Below are 24391 nucleotides of genomic sequence, written 5' to 3' on the forward strand. Positions count from 1 at the left end.
TTATTTTTGGAATAAAACCAAATTTTGAAATGCTGGTTTCCTGTGAACTGGAAACCTCTGGCTCTAACCAGGAGTAATGAACAACCAACAGTCTGAAAATGATTTACTGCTAGAAGTAGGTGCAAGTAGCATATCTAGGCAGAGGCACTTTTTGGCTTGCTAGTGGGAAAACGGAGTTCACGTGCCTCACGTGCTATTCAGCAGGTTGAACAACAGCCGTTTCTCCATTTAGACATTCAGCCTTGGCTCTGAAAGTTATGGATTTGCTCACGTAGATCCTTTCTTCCTTCACTTTTATAGTGGAAGTGGAGAAGGTAGAGATGCTTTCTGGGGTTTGTGGCAGGATGCTTGGTTTTTTTGGTGGTCAGGAGCAGCAATAGGACACGGCATCCTTCCAGTCATGGCCAGTTACTCTCCATCCATGCTTTGACCATGGGACCTAGCACTGTTTGCTGGGTCCATAGCACGGTGGCTGAAGATCTGGACTATATAGAAGCTCTCCTGGTTGAGCGCTTGCAGTGAGCGAGATAATGATGGATGGGTACATCCAGGACTCTTCTGCCTTTCTGTGTTCAGCAACCCTAGACTTGGCAATGACTTTGTCTTGCTGCTAGAGCTGTACCGAGGTTGTAGCCATATGGCTGTGACAGGGACAGTAGCCGAAGGGCAGAATCCCTCTGGCTAGCTGCATGTACTTTTAATTTCCTGCCCTCCCTGCGCATCCCCCTCTCTCTTCCATCTCTGCAAAGATCAGAGGTGAGACAAGATGCTGCTGGTGTGTTTTGTGCCTGCTAGGGATGAAAGAAGCCTTTCCATGTTCCGCAGAAGTAGGGGTTTTTATCAGCATAACTCACGCGGAGCCAAAGGTCAGGATGGCATTTAGGGCTGTGGCCAAACTGCCGAGCATTCGCTTTCCGTCTTCTGTGTCACCTCCTACAGCGTGGTGATCTTGCTGCCCCAGGCTTTGAGYGCAGCAACGTTTCCTTCATATTCGAAGGAAATACGTGATTTCCCCGGTACCTGCAGTTGGGGGTAATGGCAGGGGTAGACGATGCTGCTATACACATCAGCATCTCGCAGTGACTCCTTGCAGAGGAGTGTCTGCACGTCCTGAGCCCTCATCTCTGGCCAGGTCCCATGACAGGCCTGGGCGGCACATGCGGCATTACTGACATTTTATTTTCAGCTTAAGACTGACGGGCCTGGAATCAGGCCTGGTCCTAGCAAAGCCTGAAGGAAGAGAGATAATTTCTAGCTTGTACATAAGATGCTTTGTACTGAGAGCAGTAGAGCCCTACAACTGGACTCATCATGTCCCCCTGCCCATTGCACATTAACCAGGAGGTCAGGGAAAGGGAAGGTGCAAGCTGGAATTCGTGTTTGTGTCTTGCTTTTGCATGCAATGGATGTTTTCCAGTATCCCCGCAAATGCGGTCGGCCTCCTAAACGTATGCACTCTAAAGCTGGTGCTGATTCACATTGCTCCTGCTGAGCAGAGGGTTATAATTTCTTCTGCAAGCATCATCTCAGCCTTAGCTACAGAATCGCTCGACGAACGCTGCCCAAGCACTGTCTTTCCTGCAAGCTTAACACTTTTCCCAAGCCTAGACTCAGTGTGGAGAAGCCTTTAGGCTTTCTAACCCTCATTTTCTAAACATTGGAATATGTAGTTTTGTCCGATTTTATCAAAACATCAAACCCRGGCGAGGTGCAGAAAATCCCAGCGCTGTATCAGCATGCAATACTCCAGTACAGACCTGGAGTTAAGTCTCCTGACTATGGAAAACAGAATTACTCTGACAGCTCCGTCTTTTGTGTTTGAGAGGTGACATTTTGGGAAGCTCGTGACTTGGCAGTGGCTGGATTTTTAGAGGCACGGGCAAAGGTGTCCGAGCCACCACGCCTTGACCATTCATGGAAGTGTGATTATGCAAACCAATAGCTATTTGGGATGAAAAAAGTCAGCCTAAATGCTGGAAGTGCGAGCAGCTGTAGGAAGGACGAAAAGCGCTCTCCAAAGGCATCACTGCCTGCGTGGCTTAGGAAACCTTCCTCTTTGCTCGGTGCCGGTTGGCCATAGCAGCGTCTGACCTATTTCTTCCCAAATTGCCAAGAAAATCAGCTTAACGCTAGTTTAATTTTTAAGTACTGCAAGTCCTTAAACTGCTGTTCCTTCCTGTGTGCTACAGCATTGCTGAGGATTTTGCCTACCGTACAAAGCACTGGAAAAAAATGTCCCACAGATGTTGGCAGCTCTGTAACTGGAGGGTAACGGAGACACCCTGTCCGGGTTGAGGCTCCTCATCTACAGTTGCAGAACTTCTCCCTGGCTGCGATATTCTGATTTTGGTTTTTAAAGAGGAAACTCCAGCTGGGCTGGTGCTCAGAAGAGCACGTTCCACCCCATGTACTGCAGGAAACGAGGGGGCCGGTTCCCGCTAAGCAGAGAACGTGAAGGAAGCAAATGTGGCAGAGGGACGGACGCCAGGCTCCTGCCTGGCTGAGCCAGGGCTCCAAGGCGTCACCGAGTCTGACAGCAGCCTGTGTCTGATGGGGACCGATTCGGTGCTCGTGAGCTAGCCATGTCTGCATCCCGGCAGGGTCAGGGGGAGGAGGAGACAAGCTACTTCTCTTCCTCCTGGCCTCTCGCTCACTGCACCTATTTGAGCACCGAGCAGGCAACATCTGGGCTAGTTGTGGCTGGGGTGCTGCGCCCTTGTAGACTTTGGTGTTGGGCAAAACCTAACAGAGACCGTTGCCCAGATTGCCGCCTTGACTCCTTGTTTTGCTTTCTTCTCGCAGAGACCTTGATGGACTCCACAACGGCAACGGCAGAGCTGGGCTGGATGGTACATCCTCCCTCAGGGGTGAGTTATCCTACGACTTTATGGGAGCCGGGAGCCAGATCGGTGGCCAGGGGGTCTCTGAACAAGTGAACGTGTTGATCGCTCAACACAATTCATCCTAAGTGCTGTGGCCGTGTGAAAAGGGATGGTGGGAAGAGCACGCAAAAATATGACAATTGAGGTTTCCAGTAATTTTCTAGGAGGTGTCTGCACAAAAAATACCCCAGTGTTGGAGCACTGTAATTCTCACCTGACAGTGTCAGGGCAACATGATTCTCTTTAAAACTGGTCCACAGTCACTTAAAAATCAAAGAGAGGGAGGAATGAAATGCAAAGACCACCGTTGTTTGTCCCCAGYGTCTCACTTGTCATCCCATTGCCCGTCACCTGTTGCAGAAAAGGGGCAGAGCGTTGGCCTTCGAGGTTGCAGAAACCGCAGCCGCTTGATTAGGTTTTGGGGCATCTACGTGGTTCAGAGCGTTTCAGAGCGCGGCAGYGGGGAGCAGCTCGGAGCCGGGCGTCCCTTCCAGACGTGGTCCCTCTCTGCCGCTGGCTCAGGGCATCGGCCAGCGCTGATTTTCTGGGTGGCAGAAGTGAAGTTTGGGTGGTGCCTCTGCAATGGCCCAACCCAAGCTGCGTAAGCATAGTTCAGCGTCGCGCTCGCCCTCCAGCTCACGTGGCCTAAGTGAGCCTGGCCAAAGCCCAGCTCGGAGATGTTTCTCTTCTTCATGCATGGAGCGGATGGCTCAGCCCACCACCCTGCCTGCAGCCTCTCCTTTCCTCTTCTGTGTCCTTGCACCCTGCCAGTGCAGGCAGCCCACATCGCCCTGGATTTCTTTTTTTTTTTTCTTGCATTCCTGGGGACCAGGTTTGCAACGGAGCCGGAGGACTGGCCGGTCCGGCGTGGCGGCAGGGTTGACTCCTGCCCGTCCCCTGCTTTGCCTTGCACACCCAACCCACGTAAACCTCCCCACGGCCGGGCTTCCCGCGCCGCTACGCCGCCCCGGACCTGCCGCCCAGCCTCAGCGGGGACCGAACGAAGACGTCGCTTTGCGTTTCATGCCGCGGGGCTGACGGGAGAGCCCCGTCCCCGGCGGCGCCTGGCCCCTCGCCAGCGCGCTCTCCGGACGCAGCCTCGCGAGCTGGGTTGGCAGAAGAAAAGAAACCGCGGAGAAAAGCCTCCGTCAAGGAGATTAAACCTTGCCGGAGAGGTTTCCCCCTCCGCGCCCCGGCCAACCCCGCGCCGGGCCAGCCGACCTGCCGGTGCCCGGGCGCCRAAGCTCCCGGCACCGATCCTCCATCATCATGATAAAGGCTCGCGCTCTCCTATTAGCATGGGAGCTCGCAAAGGCCCGGCCGCTCCGCCGGCACCGGGGACCGGCCTGCCAAAGGGAAATGATGGGCGCACAATAGGCGAGAGCAGAGGTCAAGTCTTTTTCTCTCCTCGCCCAGCCTTTCTTGTTTGCGGGTTTTCCATATGTAAAGCGAGCCTTGCTCCCGGCTCCCCCAGCCCCGCGGTAATGAGGCCTGGGCCTGCTGGAAGCCGTCTCTCCGTATTATTGTGCTGCCTGCTTCTTTTGAGTCCCCGGCATGTTAATTAGAGAGCGAGGAGAAAGGGAGAGGCTTCTAATTAAGCGCCGAGGAAGCGCAGGGGCTGAGGCACGGGGGTGACTTTCTCTCCCAGCTGAGAAAAGGGAGCTTTGGAGTGGGGCATTGAAGGGATTAGCTCAGCCAGMGGTGCCAGCAGCTCCGAACCAGCCCGCTGCCGGCAGCTCCCCCTGGACACTGCTGCAGGAGGCCACCGGCTGCTCGCCCTCCGGGACCGGGCATCCCGAGCGAGTGGCCTGGCCCCGGGGCATGTGTGGGATCCATGCGGGGAAGAGCTCGGCTGGAAAGCTCGGCACAGGAGCAGTATCGCCAGCGAGAGCATCTCTTGCGCAGCACCTTCCCAGCCCTGCGGCCGGCAGAAGATGCTCCTGCATCCGGGATGGAGGACATCACGTACACCGTGCTCGTACCCAGCGTCGTGCTGGAGGCTCTCCTTCCACCACGTGCTCCTCCTGCCTGGCCGGGGCTGAGCACGTCAGACTTGTGTCTTGAGTCCTTCCCACCAGGGCCATGCTGGAGTGGATGGGGGACAGGGTGGGTAGTGGGCATCTCTGGATCTTGGTGGCTAACATGACGTTTCAGTTTGGGAGGCTGCTGGTGTCAGGAGCGAGCGGTACAGGCAAGAARAAGCCACGTTGGAGACAGGGCAAGGGAGACCAGTTGTTTGCCCCTGTTTTGTCCTTGGTTATTCCATCCCCTCCCAACCAGTGTCCCAAAACCTGGGGAGATCCTCCTGCAATTTTCCACCGCCACGCCAGATTTCTTTCTGCAAACACCCCTCACCACCACCACCACCCGCTGCGTTTTCAAGGGATATTCTCCTCCTCCTCCAGCGACGGTAGCAGATTTGCGGCCGCTGCCAATCAGAAATGGTTGGAGCTGTTTGGGGATCTTCCCTGCCAGCCTTCTGCTCGGTTGTTAGCCTTGATGCACAAAGAACAATCTGTCTCTCATCTCGTGAGCCTCCTTCTGCAGGACCAAATGCCCTCGTGAGGCCGTTTGCAGGCCGAAGGGCTGGGGATGCAGCGAAGGCTCTGCTTGCGCGAGGTTTTCACTAAAAGACCTCGGTCCTGGGCTTGACGCTGGCTCCGAGCACTGGAAGCGTTGGCTCTTGCTCCGGTCCGCTGTCCCATCCCGGGTATTGCAGTCCCACTTCCAGGGCAGGGTTCTGCTCTGCCCATCAGATTTCATGTCCATGGGAAACAGCTTGGCTTCCACTTGAGCAGGTTTGTGAACGAGTTCATAAAAAAGCCATTCCAGCTGGCTGGGCTTGTGTCACATGTTAACCAGCCCCAAATCCCTTCCGTTCACCCCGTGCAAAGCGGAACGTGTCTCTCGTCGGCGTCGCAAGGGGATCAGTCCTCTGCCCTGCTCCTCACGGGCAGCTGGTTCTTGGGCACCTCGGTGAAGCCTCGCTGCTGGCAGCTGCTGGTGGGGAGCCCGGTTTCCTGCCTTGCCCAGAGGCTGTTGTGGGTGGAGAGGGGTCAGCGCGGGGAGATGCTCTGCTTTCCTGCAAAGGCTGAGGTGGATGAAAGGCTCTCTTCCCAGCAAGTGCCCTTTCCCATCTGTGCTCACCACAAATGAAGGACGCTGGTGGCCGGGTTACAGGCTCCAGCCCTGCCCTTGCCTGGTGCGTAACCTGCTAGTCCTGCTGTACTATGATTTCTTTGCCATATGGCCTGGCAGTTCCTTTTAAGGGAGATTTCCTTAAGCTTTCGCAGATTCCTCCTCCTCGCTCCTCTCCCCACCCCCAAACTCCAGGAGCTGGGGATGGAGGAAGGGGCAAAGGGCCGGGCGGCGGGGGAATTCTGCGTTTTTGCTCTCCTCGCGCCCCAGGATCATTAGGGCCCTTGATTTGCCTCACCAAGGCAAGGCTTTGCCAAGCCTGAGACACAGCGCGAATCCTTCTCCCTCGCCCTTCCCTGGAAGACCTCTCTGCGGTGCAAGCATAATGATAGGATGAAGGCAGCAACAAGCACTGAAAGGTTTGGGAAATAAGGCTGAAGAAAGGGCAGGGAGCTGGGCAGGACCAGTCTGGAGAGGGGAGAGTTATGGGAAAAACAAGGTTGTTGGCCTGGGAAATATTCCAGCTCCGAGCTATCTAGTCAGACGGGATTTACCGTGGTGCCACAGCTCATAGGACATCCCCCAGGTCCACCTGAAGATGGCTGTCACTCCTGCCACGGGACTTGCCCGTACCTGGGGCCGTGTCCTGTATCACACCTGCAGGAGGGAGCCCAAAATAAGTTGGCCCACGTAGGAGCGGGGACGAGGGCTACCAGATGGATCTAGCCCAGCATAGCCTTTTGGGGTATTCAGTGGGAATAACCAGACTCCCATAAACCTGCCCTCCTGGCTTGGAGGGAAAGGCCACCGTTGGCTAGTCACGCGGGTCTTAGTGCCGTTTTGCCAGCAGCACTGCCTTTAAAGCCTCTGAAATATGGGTGCACGGTAGTCAGGGTCACAACTGGTATGAAATAGCTCCAGGGCGAAGGTGCGGGATGGGGCTCCGAAGAGCTCCCAGCTCCCCTTTTCAGCGCCCCTCTCCTGCTGGCTCTCGTGCTGCAAGGAGCTGCCCTGCTGCTGTCCTGTCGCCGTCTGGAGAGGGGTTTTGCTGGCACACCGGTAGTCTGCACCTTGCACTAATATTCGAGCTCCAGCCTGGAAGGAGGTTTTACAGTCGCGTTATGAACTCCTGAGAAAGCAGGTTCTGTCTGCCACATTTGTAACCGTAGTGGCACCGGTGGGAATACATCTGCTAAAGGCATCGTGTTACTTTACTACGAGGCTCTGCAGTTAAGAGGCCTCTGCAGTACAGTGTAGCCTACTGGTGAGAGCCCCTGCTAAAGACATTACTGCCTGCAGATGAAACGCATGGTCCTGCCATGCCCTGCCCCACCGGTGCCACGCGCAGAGGGGACTCTGCTGTGGCACTGGTTTTGCCATCCTTTTGGGCAGCAAGTATGGYGCTAGGCAGAAAACTGCTGACAGCGAGACATTTCTGAGGTCTGCCTAGGACCTGGGTCGGGCTGGCCTTACTGGGCTGAGCCTGTCTGGCATGCAATTTGGGTCAAACCTTGCAGGATCRGGATGGAGCCACGTAGGTATGGGGCATTTGGAGGGGTGTGCGGTGTTGGAGCTGTGCCTGGGCAAGGTGTTCGGTGCCGGTGGGGCTGAATCCATGCTACGTGCTAGTGTGGACGTGGTGTGGCACAGTTTGTACTAGTGCAACTTGCTCACTTGACACACAACAGGGTTGGGAAGCAGCAGAGCGGATGGGGACCTAGCTCGCGCTTAATCCTGTGAATGTCGGTTCAATGCCGCCCAGTGACTTTTTGTGTCCCGTCTGCAGTGGGAAGAAGTGAGTGGATATGACGAGAACATGAACACAATTCGCACCTACCAGGTGTGCAACGTCTTTGAATCCAGCCAAAACAACTGGCTCCGGACCAAGTACATCCGGAGGCGGGGTGCCCACCGCATCCACGTAGAGATGAAATTTTCTGTTCGGGACTGCAGCAGTATCCCTAATGTTCCAGGCTCGTGTAAGGAGACTTTTAATCTCTACTACTATGAGTCAGACTTTGACTCGGCCACCAAGACTTTTCCCAACTGGATGGAAAACCCTTGGATGAAGGTAGACACAATTGCTGCTGACGAGAGCTTCTCGCAGGTGGACCTAGGTGGCCGGGTGATGAAGATTAACACCGAGGTGCGCAGCTTTGGACCTGTCTCCAAGAATGGTTTCTACCTGGCCTTCCAGGACTATGGAGGCTGCATGTCCTTGATTGCGGTCCGCGTCTTCTACCGCAAGTGTCCCCGCGTGATCCAGAACGGGGCTGTTTTCCAAGAGACCCTCTCAGGAGCGGAGAGCACCTCGCTGGTGGCAGCCCGGGGGACGTGCATCACCAACGCGGAGGAGGTGGACGTGCCCATCAAGCTGTACTGCAACGGGGACGGCGAGTGGCTGGTGCCCATCGGCCGCTGCATGTGCAGGGCGGGTTACGAATCGGTGGAGAATGGGACCGTCTGCAGAGGTAACTATTTATCTTCCTTTTCGCTTTGCGGGCTTGTCTCGTTGCTGCGGCAGACTGTCTTGCGTTAGCGCTCGGAGGGTCTTGTGGCGGAGGTGCTGAGGAGCTCTTTGTCACGTGTAGGGGGCCCTGACCTGCCCGGTGGCTGTGCCCTGCCCCTGGGGTGACAGGATAGCCTGCTGGCCCCCGTATCCTCTGGCTGCTCCGTGGGCAGCTTCCTGTGCCATCGCTGCCTCAGCGATTCCCAGCACCTGCCCGGGAGGCAGTAGAGCCTTCAACCAGCTCTCGGGGACCGGGGTTTGGAGGAAGAGGCTGTGGCCCTGCTTCCTGACGTGAGAGGCAAGTTGGACCAGGGCCTGGGTTCTGTGGGCTCTGCTCCATGTGGATAATTAGGATTTGTAGCTTTAACCTGCATAATCAACCTAGGAGTGACCTCCTGAGGCAGGGATGGAACAAGAGGGAGAGCAGTCCTGGACAAAGTGCTGGGAGCACATGGGATGAACGGATGGGCAGAGCCGTACGCAGCTCCGGTGTGCGTGCGGATACTCGCTTCCTCTGTGACCTTCCTCTGCACCTCTTTCCTGCCTCGGGAGGTTGTGGCCGGGCCTGTCCATTCATTGCAGAGACTCTTTTTTACCTTTGGGTCCTCTGAACCGCCGTGCCTGAGTCCAGGGGTGCAAGGCCCTTCGGTGGTACCTTTCATGCTGGGATGGCAAAGGGAGCAGGAGAAAATGCTTTGAATCTGGAAAAGGGATGGAGGTCCCTGTTTAGTTGCACAGAAACAGGGCTGGGGACCTGCAGTAGGAACTGGTTTTGCTTTTGTTTGTGCCCTGCAGCTTAGCACCGGGGCTGAATTTCTTAGGGAGTTTAGCAAGCGGGATTCCTGGCACCCAGAGATCTTGTAGTGCAAGAGAACAAGTTGGCTGCAGCATTATCTAGTGAGACYCAACTGGTCCAGGAGCCAGGAAGACAAGCATCCTGGTGGGATTGGGCATTGTCATGGGATGTTCAGGGTCAAGTTTGCCTCTCCAGACTGGATACCTCTGAACCAGGCCTCTGAGCATCTTCTGTAGTCACATGTCTCCTCTCCTAAGGTAAATGTTTAAAGTAGCATCTCTGGAAGTGCCTGTTTCTTCAGCGTGGCTCAGCTGAGTGCCGTGGTGCCARTGCAGTCCTACAGAAACAGCCTAGTTTATCCCCAATCTCCGTGGTTTGCTCTGTGCGGATAGGGGTTGGTGCAATATTRCCCAGGCTGAGCCGGGGTTCACCTCCTGGCTAAAGCAGTGCCAGTTTCTCAGATTTTGCCGAAGGCTGAGGCTAGATTGACTTCCCCCATTACCATTTCCTCACCTCCTGGAAAAGGGAAGGGGTCCAAAACTGGGTCCGGGACATTCACCATGCACTTCCAAGGCAGAGAGCCTTGCTTTTGTTGGAAACTGGGTCACACACTCCAGGGATGGGTGAGGAGAAGGGCAGCAAAATGATGTGTTTGGCAATGTGCTTGGTGCTCCAAGCTTGCCTGCGCCCCCTTCCCAGAAATCACTGCTCCCAAACCAATCTCTTTCTCTTCCCCAGTCTCGCAGGCAGCACAAGGGAAGGAAACACAACGCGAGTTTGGGGAGAGATAGAAAGGAGCTGATGGGCTTATGGGAAAGTTAGGGAAATGGAAGAGCTGCAGAACAGGACCAAAGGCTGCATGCGCTCTGGGCACCAGTGACTGTACCGTGCAAGAGCAAACCATGGCATYTGGTGAACAAACTCTTTCTTCCTCGTCCTGGTTGAGCATGAAAATCGCATTGCAGTTTTGATAGCATTGGCACAATCTGAGCAGAGCGGGAGTTTCTCTGAGATCAATTATAGATACAGCGGCGAGCACTGTAAAGGGAAGGCTCAGCCTCGGATGGTGTGCGAGGAAGGAGCCGCATCTCCTCTCTCCTTGCTGCAGAAAGGGGTGGCTCGGTGGCACCAAGCAAGCATCAGGAGGGTGCTGATAGTGGAGATATGGACGCACTGAAGGTGGGAGAATCTGTGGACATGTTTGGTTGGGGCTGCAGGTCGGATAGTCACGATGCTSTGGCATCTCACAGCCTGCAGAGGAGCCTTCGTGGTCAGAATGACCCAGCCTCCATCTCTGAGCAGGCAGAGCTGGTCCTGGGCTTCCCCCTGGAAGGCCAGGCCGGAGCACAGTGCTGCAGTGATTTGGGAGGCTGAGGGCTTGGGACATTCACCTCCCAGCCCCTACAGCTGTTTTAGGCTCAGCAGGATGCCCTGGTGTCAAGGGATGGACTGGAGGCACCTGCAGTGACTGTAAAACCTGAATATGCTGTCCTTTCTCCTAGAGCASTCATCCTCTCCCAAGTCCCCAGCTGGAGTGTTTTGTGGGATAGGGTCTTGGACAGGGATGGGAGTTACTGGAGACAACTAAAAGTGGAGTCTGAGGAGGACACAGGGAAATTTGAAAATTTGAAAGTGGGTAAACAGTTACTTGTTGAGGCCAAAGGCCCAAAAGTGAAGCCCTTGATGGAGACCTCCGTTGTGCTACACACCTGCCCCTGGGAGGGGGCACCACATGTCCTGCTGGTGGCTGGCCTGCTCACACATCAGGCTACCATTCCTGATGTGCTGGGACATCATTTAATATGTTTCCTTTGACCCTGCTGGGCCGCTGAATGTCTTTTGCCACTGAGCTAGGGATGTTCAAGCATCCTGCAGCTGTAGCTGCTCACAGGAATAGCAAACAGCCTCGGAATGCATCAGGAATAGAGCTCTAGGTGATGGGAACAACTGTTTTTCTGAAGGTGGAGGGCATGGGGTTAGTTCCCTGCCAGATGGGAAAGCCTAGGATGGAGAGGGAGACAAGCAGGGTATCTCTGCTCTAGCATCCTTCATCTCAGTTAGAGGACCTGGGGGTAAAAGTGCTGCTGTAACACAATATGAAAAGGGAACCTGGATAACCTCGGCGTCAAAGGGAAGCTGGACACTTTATGGTGCCCAAGTGAAGCAGCCCAGGTTTGCCCAGCCCTACACAACACTTTGATGCAGCTACGGTTTCTCACGGGGTGCTGCTCATTCAAACGGGCTCCTTGATCCCACGGGACAGTCCCTGTGCCCTGTGGGACCTGGCATGCTCCGGGGCACCCAGGACCTCCTTCAGAGCCCCGTTTCTGCAGCCTGCTTTACTGGGGCCATCAGGGAAAGCAAAGCGAGCGGGAGAGGGGGATCGAGATGGAGCGAACGAGCAGGAGCGAGGCTGGGTCTTCTCTTTGTTTGCGCAGCAGCAGGATTTTGGGAGGTCCGGTACCTCAGCAGCTGTTTCTCCAGCCRGCGCTTGTGTGTGCGCGGCTCTGCGCTCCCTGCTGTCATTAATCACGCAGTGGCCTGCAGTCCACCGTCTCCTTGGGGCAGCTGGCTCCGGGGYTGCACCGCAGCCAAGTGGAGCCGTTCCTGCACGGGGCTCTGTGACCGGAGTTGTACGGGGCTCCGGGGACCATGCCAGACCAAGAAGCTTCCTCCGGTTTCCTCCACCGGTCCCAGATGGATAACCTGGGTAGAGTGGAGAACGGGAAGGGAGCCACCCGCAGAGACGGTGGGAGAGTCTTAGCATCTCCATCCTTTCTCAGCATCCCAGAGGGTCTCAGGGAAGGGGCTGTTCGCCCCAGCTCAGTAAGGCAATGGAAGGGCTCTCCTCCCCGACTCAACTCGAGAAGGACCTGCGGGCTGCAATCCTTCATCCTTGCGCCGCTCCCGTCATGTCTTTGCCCCGTGCTGGTCCCAGCAGAGGCAGCGCATGAGCCGTCTGCTGCGGAGAACTTGCTCATACATGTGGCTGGCAGGTTTTCTCGTGTTTCGAAGGGTGGGAGGAAATCTGGGCCCCTTTCCAAAAGCAAAACAAAAGCAAATCCGGGCTGGCTTTCGGTGTGAAACGCTCTCACAAGTCTCGGTGGCCTGCATGGGAYGTGGCAAGGAGCGTGGGGGACACTGCTCACCTGTGCTGCCCCGCTAACAAATCTCGGTGGAAAAGGGCATCCCAAGCGACGGATGACCCGGCGATGCAGATGCAAGGAATCGGGAAGAGTTGCTCATTTTCTCTGCTGGGCTTTTCGTCTGGCTCATACGGCGCGAGCCTGCTCAAGGCAGCGTGCGCAAGGGATATTTATGGAGGAAGTTCATGCATCTAACAGCTTAAGCTCTTCTAAGCTTGTAGCCCCAGCACAAAAGGATTTGGGAGCAGTTAACAATTCCGCGTGGTTAAGAGATTTCCATTTCGCTAGGCCTCGCTCGCCAATCCCGCAGGGCCCTGCAGGGGCTGGCTGGCCGCACCGCTTCGCTTCCCTCCTCCGCCGAGACGCGCTCGCTTCCCTGCTTCTTTCCGTTACGCTGGCGTGGGGCTCGGAGCACGCTCCTCCCCGCGCCGCCTCCCTTCCCGTCGCCGTACGCCCAGCCCCTGCTCTCCCAGCTTCCCGGCTTCACCTTCTGCTGCTCTCTGCCTTCGTCTTTTTTTTTTTTTTTTCCCCAATCTCCCCGTTCTTTGTCTGGGCTGCCTCCTCCCTTTCCCCCCCCCTCGCCCGTCCCTCCCATGCAGCATATTAAGCGCATTTCTCTCTCTGCCGCTCGTGTTCATTGGCTCTGCTCTGCGACGGAGGAGGCAGCGCTATTGTGCTCCCCGCTCTCCCTATTTAGACYGGACTGTAATCGAACGCCGCCTGGGATAGTCTCTGCCTGCTTGGAGACAGCAGTCGCTGGCTGCTGGTACTACGTGTTGAGCCGTGCCCCCGTTTCCACCTTCCCTCCGGCTTCTGGGGGCTTCTGGCCACACGTGTAATCGCTGTAGCAGTCGCGGCGCTTGCGTTCACAGCAGACATCCTTCTCTTCGTGGGGTTTGTGCAGCGCCGAGCGCAGGGAGTCCTGGTCGTGCTGTGATAACGAGGGACGGTGGGACAGTCCCTTCCCGCCGCTACTTCGTTCCTTCGGGGTGCAGGCATTTCTGGGGAGGAACTGGAGCAATGGTGGGGTGGGGAGATTGGTGGCGTGCTGGAAAGAGGGGGAGGCCGGTCACCAAGGTGGTCTGTAGAGGATCCAGCTGGCCACCCATCTTCTTCTCCAGCTCAAGGTGAATCCAGGCCACTGCTGTCGGGGGCCTGGGGGCTCARCAGTGAGTCACACCGTAAGGGGGAGGCAGAAAGGGAGCCTTCTTCACCTGACTCCTGCTCTTTCCTTCTCCTGGGAAGGGAGCCAAGATGGAGAGCATGGAGGTGCTGAGCCAACTCCAGCACTAGCACCCATCTAGCCCAATACTGACCTTATCCAGCTCAACAAACAACCCTGCCCACCTCCAAAACAGATCCATCTCCAAAACTGACCCAGCCCGGCTTCACCACTAACCCAACAAAATACTTACCGAGCCCAACTCCTCCAGCCCAGCTCAGCTCCAACACCGACCAGCCCAAGTCCAACTCTAAAGGGAGAAGCATGGCCCGTGGGATCATTGCCATAGCAGACTAATACATGGGGAATCACTATTTGGGGTTGTACAAGACCAGCTTGTTAGGTTTGGGTGGGGATGTGACCTGCAGGTGGGCTCCCTGCTGGGCTTCCCTACTTGTGTTTGCATGATACTTAAGGTCCAAAGTAGTTGTGACTGTGTTGTGCAGTTGCCCGGACTCGCAACTAGCCCCTGTGGTGTGTACGAATGCGTATCCAGGACTCAGAGCTGTTCCTCCACGTCGGAGTTGTGTGAAAAAATTAGGAATCTGTTCTAGCTGTGTTTTGTTTGTGTTTGCGTTTGCGTTTGGGAGGCAGGACACAGGCTGGCTGCATGCAGGGGAATGCATGGAGGGGCTGCGTGTCTTTGATGCGCCGRGGAAGGATATGTTCTAGCTGTCTTGTAATCGTATTCCATATGTACRTGATGTTTTGAAGATAAGGGGCTATTTATGGCTCCATGCCTGTTTTGGTTCTTGGGCCTCCACTGATAATGCTGGACCCAACCAATAAATTATAAGGCCCTAGGGGTAATTAAATTCTTATAGAAAACATTCCTGGTTGAACTAGAGCAGATACAGCCAATTGTGATGTAAATGTTTCCAGAGATGGAGAATTATCTGTTAAATTCTTCCAATGGTTTCTCATCCTCTGTGAAAAGCATAAGCCTTCTCACTACCTGACCGTGCCGGACATTTAGACCTTGGCAAACTTTGTCCAGTAAGTCCTTCAGCATCACATTTCTGCTTTCCGTGGGGCTATTTAAGAGTAATCTATGAGCCTTTGGCTCTCTCTTTGGTCAGGCCAACCTTATTAGCTCTTCCGCCCCCTTGCCAGTCCTTTGGGCTTTCTAGTGGTGGAGCCACCATCCCTCAGATTCAAACGTGATTCTCATAGCCATCAGTTTAGTGCCAGAGTGGATGTCACTTCCCTCCTTGAGATGTCCTTGTTTATACGTCCCACATTTGCTTTAGCCGTTTTGGCCATGGCTTTACACGGGGTGCTTTTGCTCAGCTGGTTGTCTTACCGTGACCCACGGCCTTTCTGGCGTGACTGCATGCAGGCCACCCATGTGGCCTCTATTCTTTCCCCTGGAGGCGTGATTTGACATGTATTTGTACCGAAGTGCGTATTGCCTGCTTGTGCCAGGCTTACCACGGCATCCAGATTGCTGGGTATGAGCAACCCATGTTCTTCAGCATTAACCACGCTACAACTTCCGTGTCATCAGCTAACTTTATTAGGAATACTTTGGGCTTTCTCCGCATCATTGATAAAAATGTTTAATAGCCCAGAGCCATGAACCAAATCTGTTGGCTCTAGTAGAAACAGACCTGCTCGCTGCAAATTCTCTGCTTAAATCGCAGAGCAAAGCAGTATCGGCTAGCCAAGTTTTAATGCGTTGAATATGTCCCACAGTGTGTGTGGACCCTCTAATTTCTGAATAAAATATCATGTGTTACTAAGGGAAATGCTCTACAGAAGTCTGGGTGCATTGCATTAACACTGTTACCTCTCCCAACCAAACTTGTAATTGCATCAAAACACATACGAGGCTAATTTGCCTTAATCTGTTTTCCATAAATGTACATAGATTTTCACGTCTGCTACCACCTTCCTTTAATTCTTTACTGACCCAGTCCCATAGCTGGCACATCTTTATTTGCCTGGTACAGATGCTGGAATGGCAGTCCTAAAATAGCCATGACTGCCTCGTTTAACAAATAGCTTTTTCCTACATCTCTGGAACATCCCACTACTTCACGGCATGTGGAAAGTGAACGTTAACTGTCCACTGGTTCATCCAACTCTCTAAAAACTCTTAGGTAGACGCTATCCTGACATACTGATTTAACAGTGTTTAACTTTAGTAGCTGCTATTCAACATCTTGAGTTACTGCTGGAATGGAAAGTATTTCACCATCATCCTATACGATGATTACATCACCTGGCTTCTTCCCAAGTACAAAACAGGAATTTGTCTGCCTTTTCTACAGGGCTGTTGACAATTTGAATGCTCCCAGCCGGCGATGGCTCGGTGTCGTTGTGGATACTGCTCTTTGGGCTTCTCCCTCTCCTCCCTCTCCGTCTGGGAAGCGAGAATACAGCGTCTTTCTTTCCATCGCTTTGATTCTTCTCCCTCCTGCTTCTTGCTGACCCCTCCATGTTGTGAATCCAATTAGGGCTGTGGTGGGGATTGCAGCTGCTCAGTATTAACTGCTCCAAGCCTGTCTGGTGCCTCGTGGAGTCAGAGGAGATGTCTACCTGTTCCCTTTGCGTTTCTGGATGGCATTCGGCTTCTGCAGATCAGAATAGGACCAGGGAAGCCTGGGAGAGCAAAGTGGAGTCAGACAGGTGGGGTTTTGAGCCATTTTCTTCCTGGAGATCCAAAACCCCAAGGGATGGTGACCTAGCAAAGAGGGGCACAGATGGTCCAGGAATGGGGCAAGACTTGTGCTACCGAGGAAGGGAGGTGAACAGCTCATCTCACAATAGGAAATCCCAGTTCTGAGGGACTAGACTTTCACGGCTGCAAGCAGGCAAAGGAGATTAGAGGGAACTGCTTTGTTTTCAAGACATAGCACGGGCTGAGACGTTCCACAAAGGTCTTTTCTCTTTGGAGAAAGGGATCAAAATAGATTTTCCAGAACACGTGTCTCCRGGGTGTGATTCTTGAACAGCAGGAGTGCTTTAGAGTACTCCTAGCCTTGTTGAGAAGGCATAGGAGATACCTGAGCAGGATACAGAAGATAGATAACCCTGAGAGCACCCCGCTGGAAGCAGGGAGGGGAAAAGCATATTCTGATTTGTTAGTACGGGCAGGTCACGAGGCATGTCCTCTGTGTAAAGGGAGTGTCGGAAAAAGAGATGGGTATCCGAGGTCCAGCAGAACTCCTTAGGAGCGTCAGTGCCTTGATGGAAATGATCACCAGTATGGCCATCGCCAGGGTTTCTCGAAGAGATGCAGTGGAGTTTTGCCTTGCACCCACCTACTTATCACAGCTGGTGCTTCCCACAGTCCCTTTGCACGAGCCGGTTCTTCTCCCAGCACAAGCTCTTCCTCCGGCAGAGCTGCAGGGAAGGTCTCTTCTCCCCTTCCCAATTTGGGGCAGTTTGCTTCCCCCGCTCCTTGCTCCCCAGGCGCGGTGTTATGCCGGGAGCAGCAGGCCGATGCAAGGAGGTAGGTGAGAACAGACCCAGGCAGAGCCAAGTGTCATCGCTTCTCCATCAGAATAAAAATAACGTCCCGTCTGACCCCACCACCTGCACCGGGTGTCCCCCGGGGGCTGCGAGCTTGGGCGCAGAGACCGGAGCCCTGCCGTAACATGAGTGTTTTAACAGAGCTCGCGTTCTGTGCAGATAAGAAAATCTCTCTCCGTCTTATTTTTACACAGGAAACGTTTTGGATCAAAAATCACATTCCTCTCCTTGCTACACCCATGCGAACGGGGAATAGCTCGCTTGACTTCTCTGGAAGCACCCCACGCTTGCGCTGGTGGGAGAGCAGGGTTTCTCTGTTTTTCCTCACTTAGCTTCTTAGGCCTCCCCTTTTTTTTCTTATTTTTTTCTTCCTTTTTTTTTTTTTTTTTTTGTAATGAATAGCTGGCATCCAGGCCCAGGCTTCCAGGATTTTAACTCGTTATGACTATAAAATGAAGCGAACATGTTTTTTACCAGCAGCCCTTAGCTTTTCGTTGGAATCAAGGCATTCAAAGATCTGGGAGGGAATGAGGGTTTTCCCCTGAATTTGGCATGGGGCTGTATTTTTATGGGGAAAATGTTCTTCATCGTACATAACTGAAGGAAAACTGGACAAAATGCTGCTCTTGAGGATGGTGTTTTTCATTCGAAACTTTTCTGTGAGTCAGGCCAAAACCAAGAGATGGTTTTGAACGTTTAATTTTGGGAAATACCCTCAGATGTTCTCTGCGGAGAGAGCTGCCGGTTTGAAGTTAGTCTGCTGTCGGGTGACCACCCTGTAAGAGTTCAGTATTTTATTTTATTTTGGCAATACACGGTAAAAATCATACAGAAAATTTAATCTAGAAGCCATGATTAGCTTAATTAGCTCCAGGGAAACTCTATATTGTTCCCCATACGCCTCAGAAACATRGTATATCGCTGGAAAGTATGAATAAAAATCCCCGTAAAGGTTAGGAAATGGAATCAAAATGTTTCATAGCTAACACGATGGCTGTGTTTATGCACACCAAACTTCAAACAATASGAAATTAGGTCAAGCCAAGCAAAATACGCGACATTTTCACGTGCCGTGATTTTCAAAGGAGTCTGTGAGTTCTGTGACGCCCGTCGGCAGTTCTCATTCCTCATGTGAGCGGGAATTATAATTTAAGCACCGTTATGAAGGAGCTGCATAAACATCGCGGTAGAAGCCGGCAGAAATGCTATGAAAGCAGCACAGTTAGCCTAAGGCATCCCTTCTTCTCCATTTCTGTATTTTTTTTTTTYMTAGRCSTTTGGGGAACCAGTTTCTGAGAAAAGAACCAAAAAAGAGCTGAAAAGGTTGAAGGGTRTTAAAAAGAAAATTAAGAAAGAAGGGGCACAGCCCAGCAGGCTTTGGGACCTGRCCACCAGGTATTTTAAGGTAGGGCTCCGGAGCGCATCTGCCATACTTGGAATGGCTTATGACTCCGTTGGAGATACTTTCACAACCCGAAGAGGCTCTGGACCACCACGGTAGGCGTTCTCCATCCTAGGAAGTTCCACCAGAAGCATTTCCCCGAGCGTACGGCAGCCCCAGCGTCTCCGTCGCTCAAGCGCCTTTGTTCCGAGCCCGTCTTTGTTCATGCGGTGACCGGTAGCGTCAGCAAAGACACGCGGCGCYGCGAGTCGGCACCCTGCGGGGCTTTGACGTTGCTCTCAAGGGATCCGTATTTAGGGCGTCGCGGGAGAACTGTCCTGCATTAAGCAGCGGAAATCGTGGGTCAAAGGCTCCGTAATCTGCTTTTCCTTATGCCGTTTTTCAGGTTTCCTGCCATCCTGCTATCAGCTGTGCTGGTCGTATGGGGGCCATGAGAGCTCTTGCATCTGCCTAGAAATGGGGAGACTGTTTCTTAGCATCTGAGAAACTAATAACTTGCAGAACAGCTGGTCTTGTAGGCAGGAAAAAGAAAAACAGCGTACAGTGTGGGTAGTAAGTCACCAGGTCTCGGAAAGCATCCTGTTAAGGCGAGACAGAGAAAATCATACTGAGAACAGAAGCTTCCAGCTCAGTGCATCGCTCTTCCCGCATCCAGTGGGCTTTTTTTGCGGAAAGGCACCCAAAAGAGGGACCTGTGTGAACAGATTGTGCTCTGTAGATAGCCGACTCCTGTGAAACCTTTCCAGGTCTCTGAAGCAAGGCCTGGAAGAAGACTCCTCCTTGCTTCAGCGGGTTAAACTAGCATGCGCCAAGGGTGCTCCTGGAGTCCTTGGAGTTAAACTGGGAATATTAGTTTTGCTCCTTCTGTCAGAAAGTGGGAAGACTTTTCCAAGAACCCGCTCTCACGGTGTCAGCCTGCCAGAGGGACTGGGAAACTTGCAGCGTTTGCAGAACAGCAGACAGCTCTAAAGTTGCCTTTGCGTTAAGTGAATGCAACCAGAACGGCATCGCATTGTGTTAAAATACAGCCAAAATGGCAAGTCATCGATAATGCCATGGTACATCGCTAGCAGAGACCTGGTCTGCATCTGAGGCTTCTCTGCTGGACTGCAAACGATGACGGATGATTTTGCCGTGCTGAACTCACGATAAACTGGGCGCTGCCRGCCGCAAATGGCAAGGGCTTTATTTCCCGCTCGCAAACGTACGAGGCCGCATTCAAGCACATCTCATTTTTTGTGGTGGTGGCCGAAATAAATTTTCAAATAAATATAGTGCTTTGCCTAGGTCCCAGGGGCGCAGGACTGGAGAGGAATGCAGGGTGTGGTGCAACGCATCCCATGCTCGGAGACGGATTGCTGATGATAGGTTAAATTGTGCCAGAGAGTGGCTGGCTTGACCTGTCTGTAGGAGGGGGCATTGAGGAGTGCTCACCCCTCCAAGGTAGCCTGTAGATGCAACAGTGCGATTTTGCACTCACAGCCAAGGACCAGCAAGGGTTGATGGGCCCAGAAAGCACGTGCTGGAGCCACAAATGCAGGGACTCAGGGTAGGTGGTCCCCACAAGTTTGGTGGGAGACGGCTACAAAAAAGCTCCTATGAGTAAAGAGGCAAATTCAAAATAACCTTTTGCAGGAATATCTGCTTCTTCGATAGCTGGGCGTTGGTGTTTTTTCAAGGACAAGCTCACRCGTGAGAAGTCTTGCTGCAGCTTGAGACTATTGTCACGCTCAGAGCTCAGGGAGACCCTGTGTTCAAGAAGTCAATTTTTAACTCTGAAACCAAAGTTAGCAATTTCCTTCCAAAGCGTTATCACCTGCAGCTGTCATAGAGGACAGGAATAGAGTGAATGATAAATGGTAGTATAGACACGTGATTCTGAGCTGTGCAAAAAAAGCTTTATTCATCCTAAACTATCAAAATGCCCAAACCCTCAGGATTATTAAGAATGAAAGTGCAGTCTGAAGTGGAGCTGATAAAGTAGATTAATGTGGATGTTTTGCTCCAAATGGCTATTCTCCCAGTCTGGATGGCTTTTGAAGAGGTTGCAGTAACTTTTGAAGAAGTTGTAGGAAGAGATAATATTTGTCAAATAGCAAACAACACACTCCATTAAATGCATGATATCTACCTTTTTACGGCATCAGCTCTCCAGGAGGCAGTCTGCAGAGACATGGGAAGTGTCTGTGTAGCGTCGCGAGGATGTTTGGTTTCAGACATCTGCCAGTAATTTCCACCATGCTGTTCCACCTTTCTCCCTGTTCTTCATAAGAACTGTTGCTGAGCGCATTATCTCTATCTTCATGAGATATGTAGGATATAAGGATTCAGGCTGGTGCCCAGTGGGACAGCCCAAAGTACCTAAGTGGGTTAAATACCAAGGGACAGGATGGATGCAAGACGTCATTGGGCGTTAAGCTCTTAACCAGGGATTTTGGTGGTCTTGGTAGGTGCAGATCTCTGYCTTTAGGCAGCGTCTGTGGAAACCAACCTCTTTGAGCACCGTCACGGAGTGACCGTACCTCTGTCCCTTTCCCTCCCCTCCCATTTTCCTTTATCCCTCCAATCTCGTGTATCAGCGGGCAATTCTCCGGACATGCAGATTGTTGTAACCGTGCTAAAGAGTATTTGGGCAGATAACCTCCTGATTTGTCCTAGCGCTTATAGCCAGGGTCTTACAGGTGACACCTACAGCACAGTATTGGGTTTGCATGTAATAGCACACTCTCCTCGCCCAGAGGATTCACATGAAGATAGGAAGCTTAGAAAGGTTTACCGTAGTGAAAATGCTACTTCTGCAGGTCATTCCCTGCAACACAAGTTTTGGTGTCTTCTGAGACACCAAAGCTTGGCCACGCTCTCTCCAGCCAGCTCAGCTTGCTAATGTGTCTGTGTTGCTTTCAGTACATCTGAGCAGCTTAAAATGCCCTGGGAGGACCTTGCAGCTTTAGACGTCACGGGAAAACCTGCAGTTTGGGCTCCCAAGGAAGGGTTTGATCTGTGTAGAACTGGTGGCACTGTACAACGGCTCTGGCTGTTATCCTTCACATCCCGGCACTGTTGCAATGTGCTGTTTTCCCTCCCTTCTGGTTTGCAGAGAAGATACTTTGCCTCTTTGGGAAATTGAAAATTACCAATTTCAAGGCATCATGTAACTCATATGGAAAAAGGCAGTCATGCAACAGAATCCACAGGTATGGGAGGTTCCAGTTCATCTTCAAGGACCAGACCAGACCTCTTTACAGATTGAGGTAGAATAGAATGGTTTCTACTCCATGCGTTTTGAAGGATTTAGTGGTGCTGGATTTAGAAATCCTAATTGGGCAGAGAAAATGGAATTCTGACCCTCTCAGCATATTACCTGTGGCCCTAGTTAACAAAAGAGAAATAGCAAAAATGGGGGAAAGAGCATTAGGAGAAACGTTCAGTGAATGACACGCGCCCAGATAAGCTTCTCATTCACCGTTCCCTGTTGTGCGCCCCAATTATGGATTAAAGAACGCTAGATATCGCTGCATTGCCTTTCGGGAGCTACCGTTTGCAGTACGCTGGTGCACTGTGCGGTGCGTTGTGCCTCGCCACCCTTCCCCTCATTTGAGGAAGACGGATTCAGCTCTGCGCATCGGATGCCCTCGCCGTAATTTCCAGTCACCTTCGCAAGTACAGTGGTTGTGCAATTACCTTCACCTACATCAGCTCGAGCATTGATCGAAGCAATAATGTCAGTGTTTTACTCTCAGTTTACACCCTGGGGGTGGACCTGTGGCGCGGACTGAAGAATAAGAGACGCAGTAGCTGTAGTAAGAAGAAAGTCTCCAGACTTTCCCAGGCAGATCACGGTTCCAGCTGTGGCTGTGCAAATTTTAGCCYGAGGACCTGCAAAAGGTCTGCAGAGCTGGAAGTGGCAGGGTGCACCGGTTTGCCCCCGGTTATYGCTTTTTCTGGTTGTTTGGATTTCTAAAGGGAATTAGGAGGCTGGAAGAGGAACTTTATCATGCCCAGTACTTAATCGCATTGCCCCCATGAATATGGTTAATTTGCAAATAGAATGACAAATCTAAGCGTACGTATCTTCAGGGTACCCTATAATTAGAACTGGTCTTTTTTTTGCTTCTGGAGAGGTTTTTCTCTGCCTGATTCAGATGGAACCAATCCCGGTTTGTTTTTGTTTCTCTTGAATTAGCGCACGGCTGTTCTTTCCAGGATTTCCCAGGCAGAGATATGTGCGCAGGGACCTGCCGAACATGCGCAGTGTTTTGGCTGGGGCACRTCAGGCCCCAGCACACGTGCGTTTCACCCGCGGCCCCTGCGTGCTCCGTAATTCTTAYGATTTTGGGGTTCGCGTGGCTCTCTGCAGATGGGTTCTAGATCATATGCATGATCAATCGTGCTTGTCCCGGGCGTGCTGGGCCTGCCGTGCATGTGCTCTGCGGGGAACCTTTGTAGAGGCAACGGCATGGATTTGTCCATGCGCAAGGGCTGATTTTTCCGGACCTGCTGCTTGTAAGGCAGCTCTTGCTCCAAGAGAGTGGCTGGGTGCGTGGGAAGAGGGGGCACGGCTGGGAAAGCAATAAAAAATGTAACGTGCGAAGCTGAGATCAGGGCTCAGACTGAAAGCAAGCGTTGTTTTGCTGTACAGAAGAGATGTTAGTGCAACATGTATCTTTGGCGGCAGAAGTCATGATGTCCAAACAAGTGTCTAACGTTGGGACGGCCTCGACCGCTGTCCTGAGAAGGGGCTGGGTTAGAGAAAAACCCCRATGCCGAAGCGGACGAGACCCCCTTCATTAATGAGCCGGGGATGTTAGCAGGACCCGTGGGACCCGCAGCAGCGCCAGCCCGACCGTGTTGCATACGTTTGGGGACGGGGGGGGACCCGAGATGGGGTTTCTATGGAAACGAGAGCCGTGATTTCCTGCACGCTGCCGTGCGGGAAAGCCAAAAGCGAAGGAGAGCAGGAGGGAGGAGGCAGCATCTCATGGGCAATACGCCCTCCCGGGGAATTGCACCGTAGGCACCAAAGCAGAGCCCTTGAGCAGGAAAGGGAAGCGGGAAGGCGGAAATTTCGATACCCTGAGCTGAGCGGAAGAGCAAAACGCCTCCGTACCGCTGTTGTGTCCCGAGTCGGGCCCGTCCGGCTCAGATGTGCTGGAAAAGGCACCACTTGCGGGCGTCCCAGGGATTTTAGCCTGCTGCAAGCCGGCTGCTCGGATGCTCCTCCGGGTGCAGGCGCGCACCTGGCTTTCCGGCCTCGCGAGGACGTGGCGTCGCACCCGTTGCGTGCCGTGCCTGCGTCCTTGCAGCCTTCGGACCCGGGGGGCCTGCCGGAGGAAGGTCTGCTCGCGGCTGCAGCCGCGATGAGCGCCGGAGCCGCTAGCAGACTGGAAGTGTCTTTTGTCAAAGCTCGAGATGCCTCCAACCTCCTTTAATTAAAGACAATTACTGCTTTCAGCCCCTCTTCACAGCTCAGCTGGGTTGTTTGCAAACACACAGCTGCGGGAGTCTTTGTGCCCCTCGCCGAGTCCCGCTTCCCTGGAGACGCACCGAGGTTTCTTTATTATCGGCATTACGGCTAGCGGAGCAGCTGAGGAGAAGGAGGGGCGCTCCGGGCTCCCGGGCGGCGTTTGGAGGTGCACGCGGAAAAGCTTGCACGGACTCTGCCGGGCGGCTTGGAGCAACCCTCGCTGGCCGTGCACGGCCTCTCCTGCAAAACCTCGGCTGGGGAAAGGGGCTCTCGGTGGCGTGAAAAGAGATGGAGAAGAAGGAAATGGTGGTGGAAGCATCTGGGCTGCAGATAAGGCGGCTCTTGCCCCCCCCCC

The 24391-nt window shown here is 53.2% G+C and overlaps 1 protein-coding gene across 3 annotated transcripts in view; it reads left to right on the top strand.

Annotated features, from left to right (window-relative positions):
- EPHB2 (EPH receptor B2) overlaps nucleotides 1-24391 on the top strand; it is a 125875-nt gene that overhangs the window by 34730 nt on the left and 66754 nt on the right. For all 3 annotated transcript variants that reach the window (XM_026067381.1, XM_026067380.1, XM_026067382.1), the window contains exons 2-3: nucleotides 2803-2867; nucleotides 7807-8491. In XM_026067381.1, coding sequence (XP_025923166.1) covers nucleotides 2803-2867; nucleotides 7807-8491 — 750 coding nt within the window. The remainder of the gene's footprint in view (nucleotides 1-2802; nucleotides 2868-7806; nucleotides 8492-24391) is intronic.

The sequence above is a fragment of the Apteryx rowi genome, unplaced genomic scaffold (assembly GCF_003343035.1).
Source record: "Apteryx rowi isolate R43461 unplaced genomic scaffold, aptRow1 scaffold_259, whole genome shotgun sequence".
Taxonomy (NCBI): Eukaryota; Metazoa; Chordata; class Aves; order Apterygiformes; family Apterygidae; genus Apteryx; species Apteryx rowi.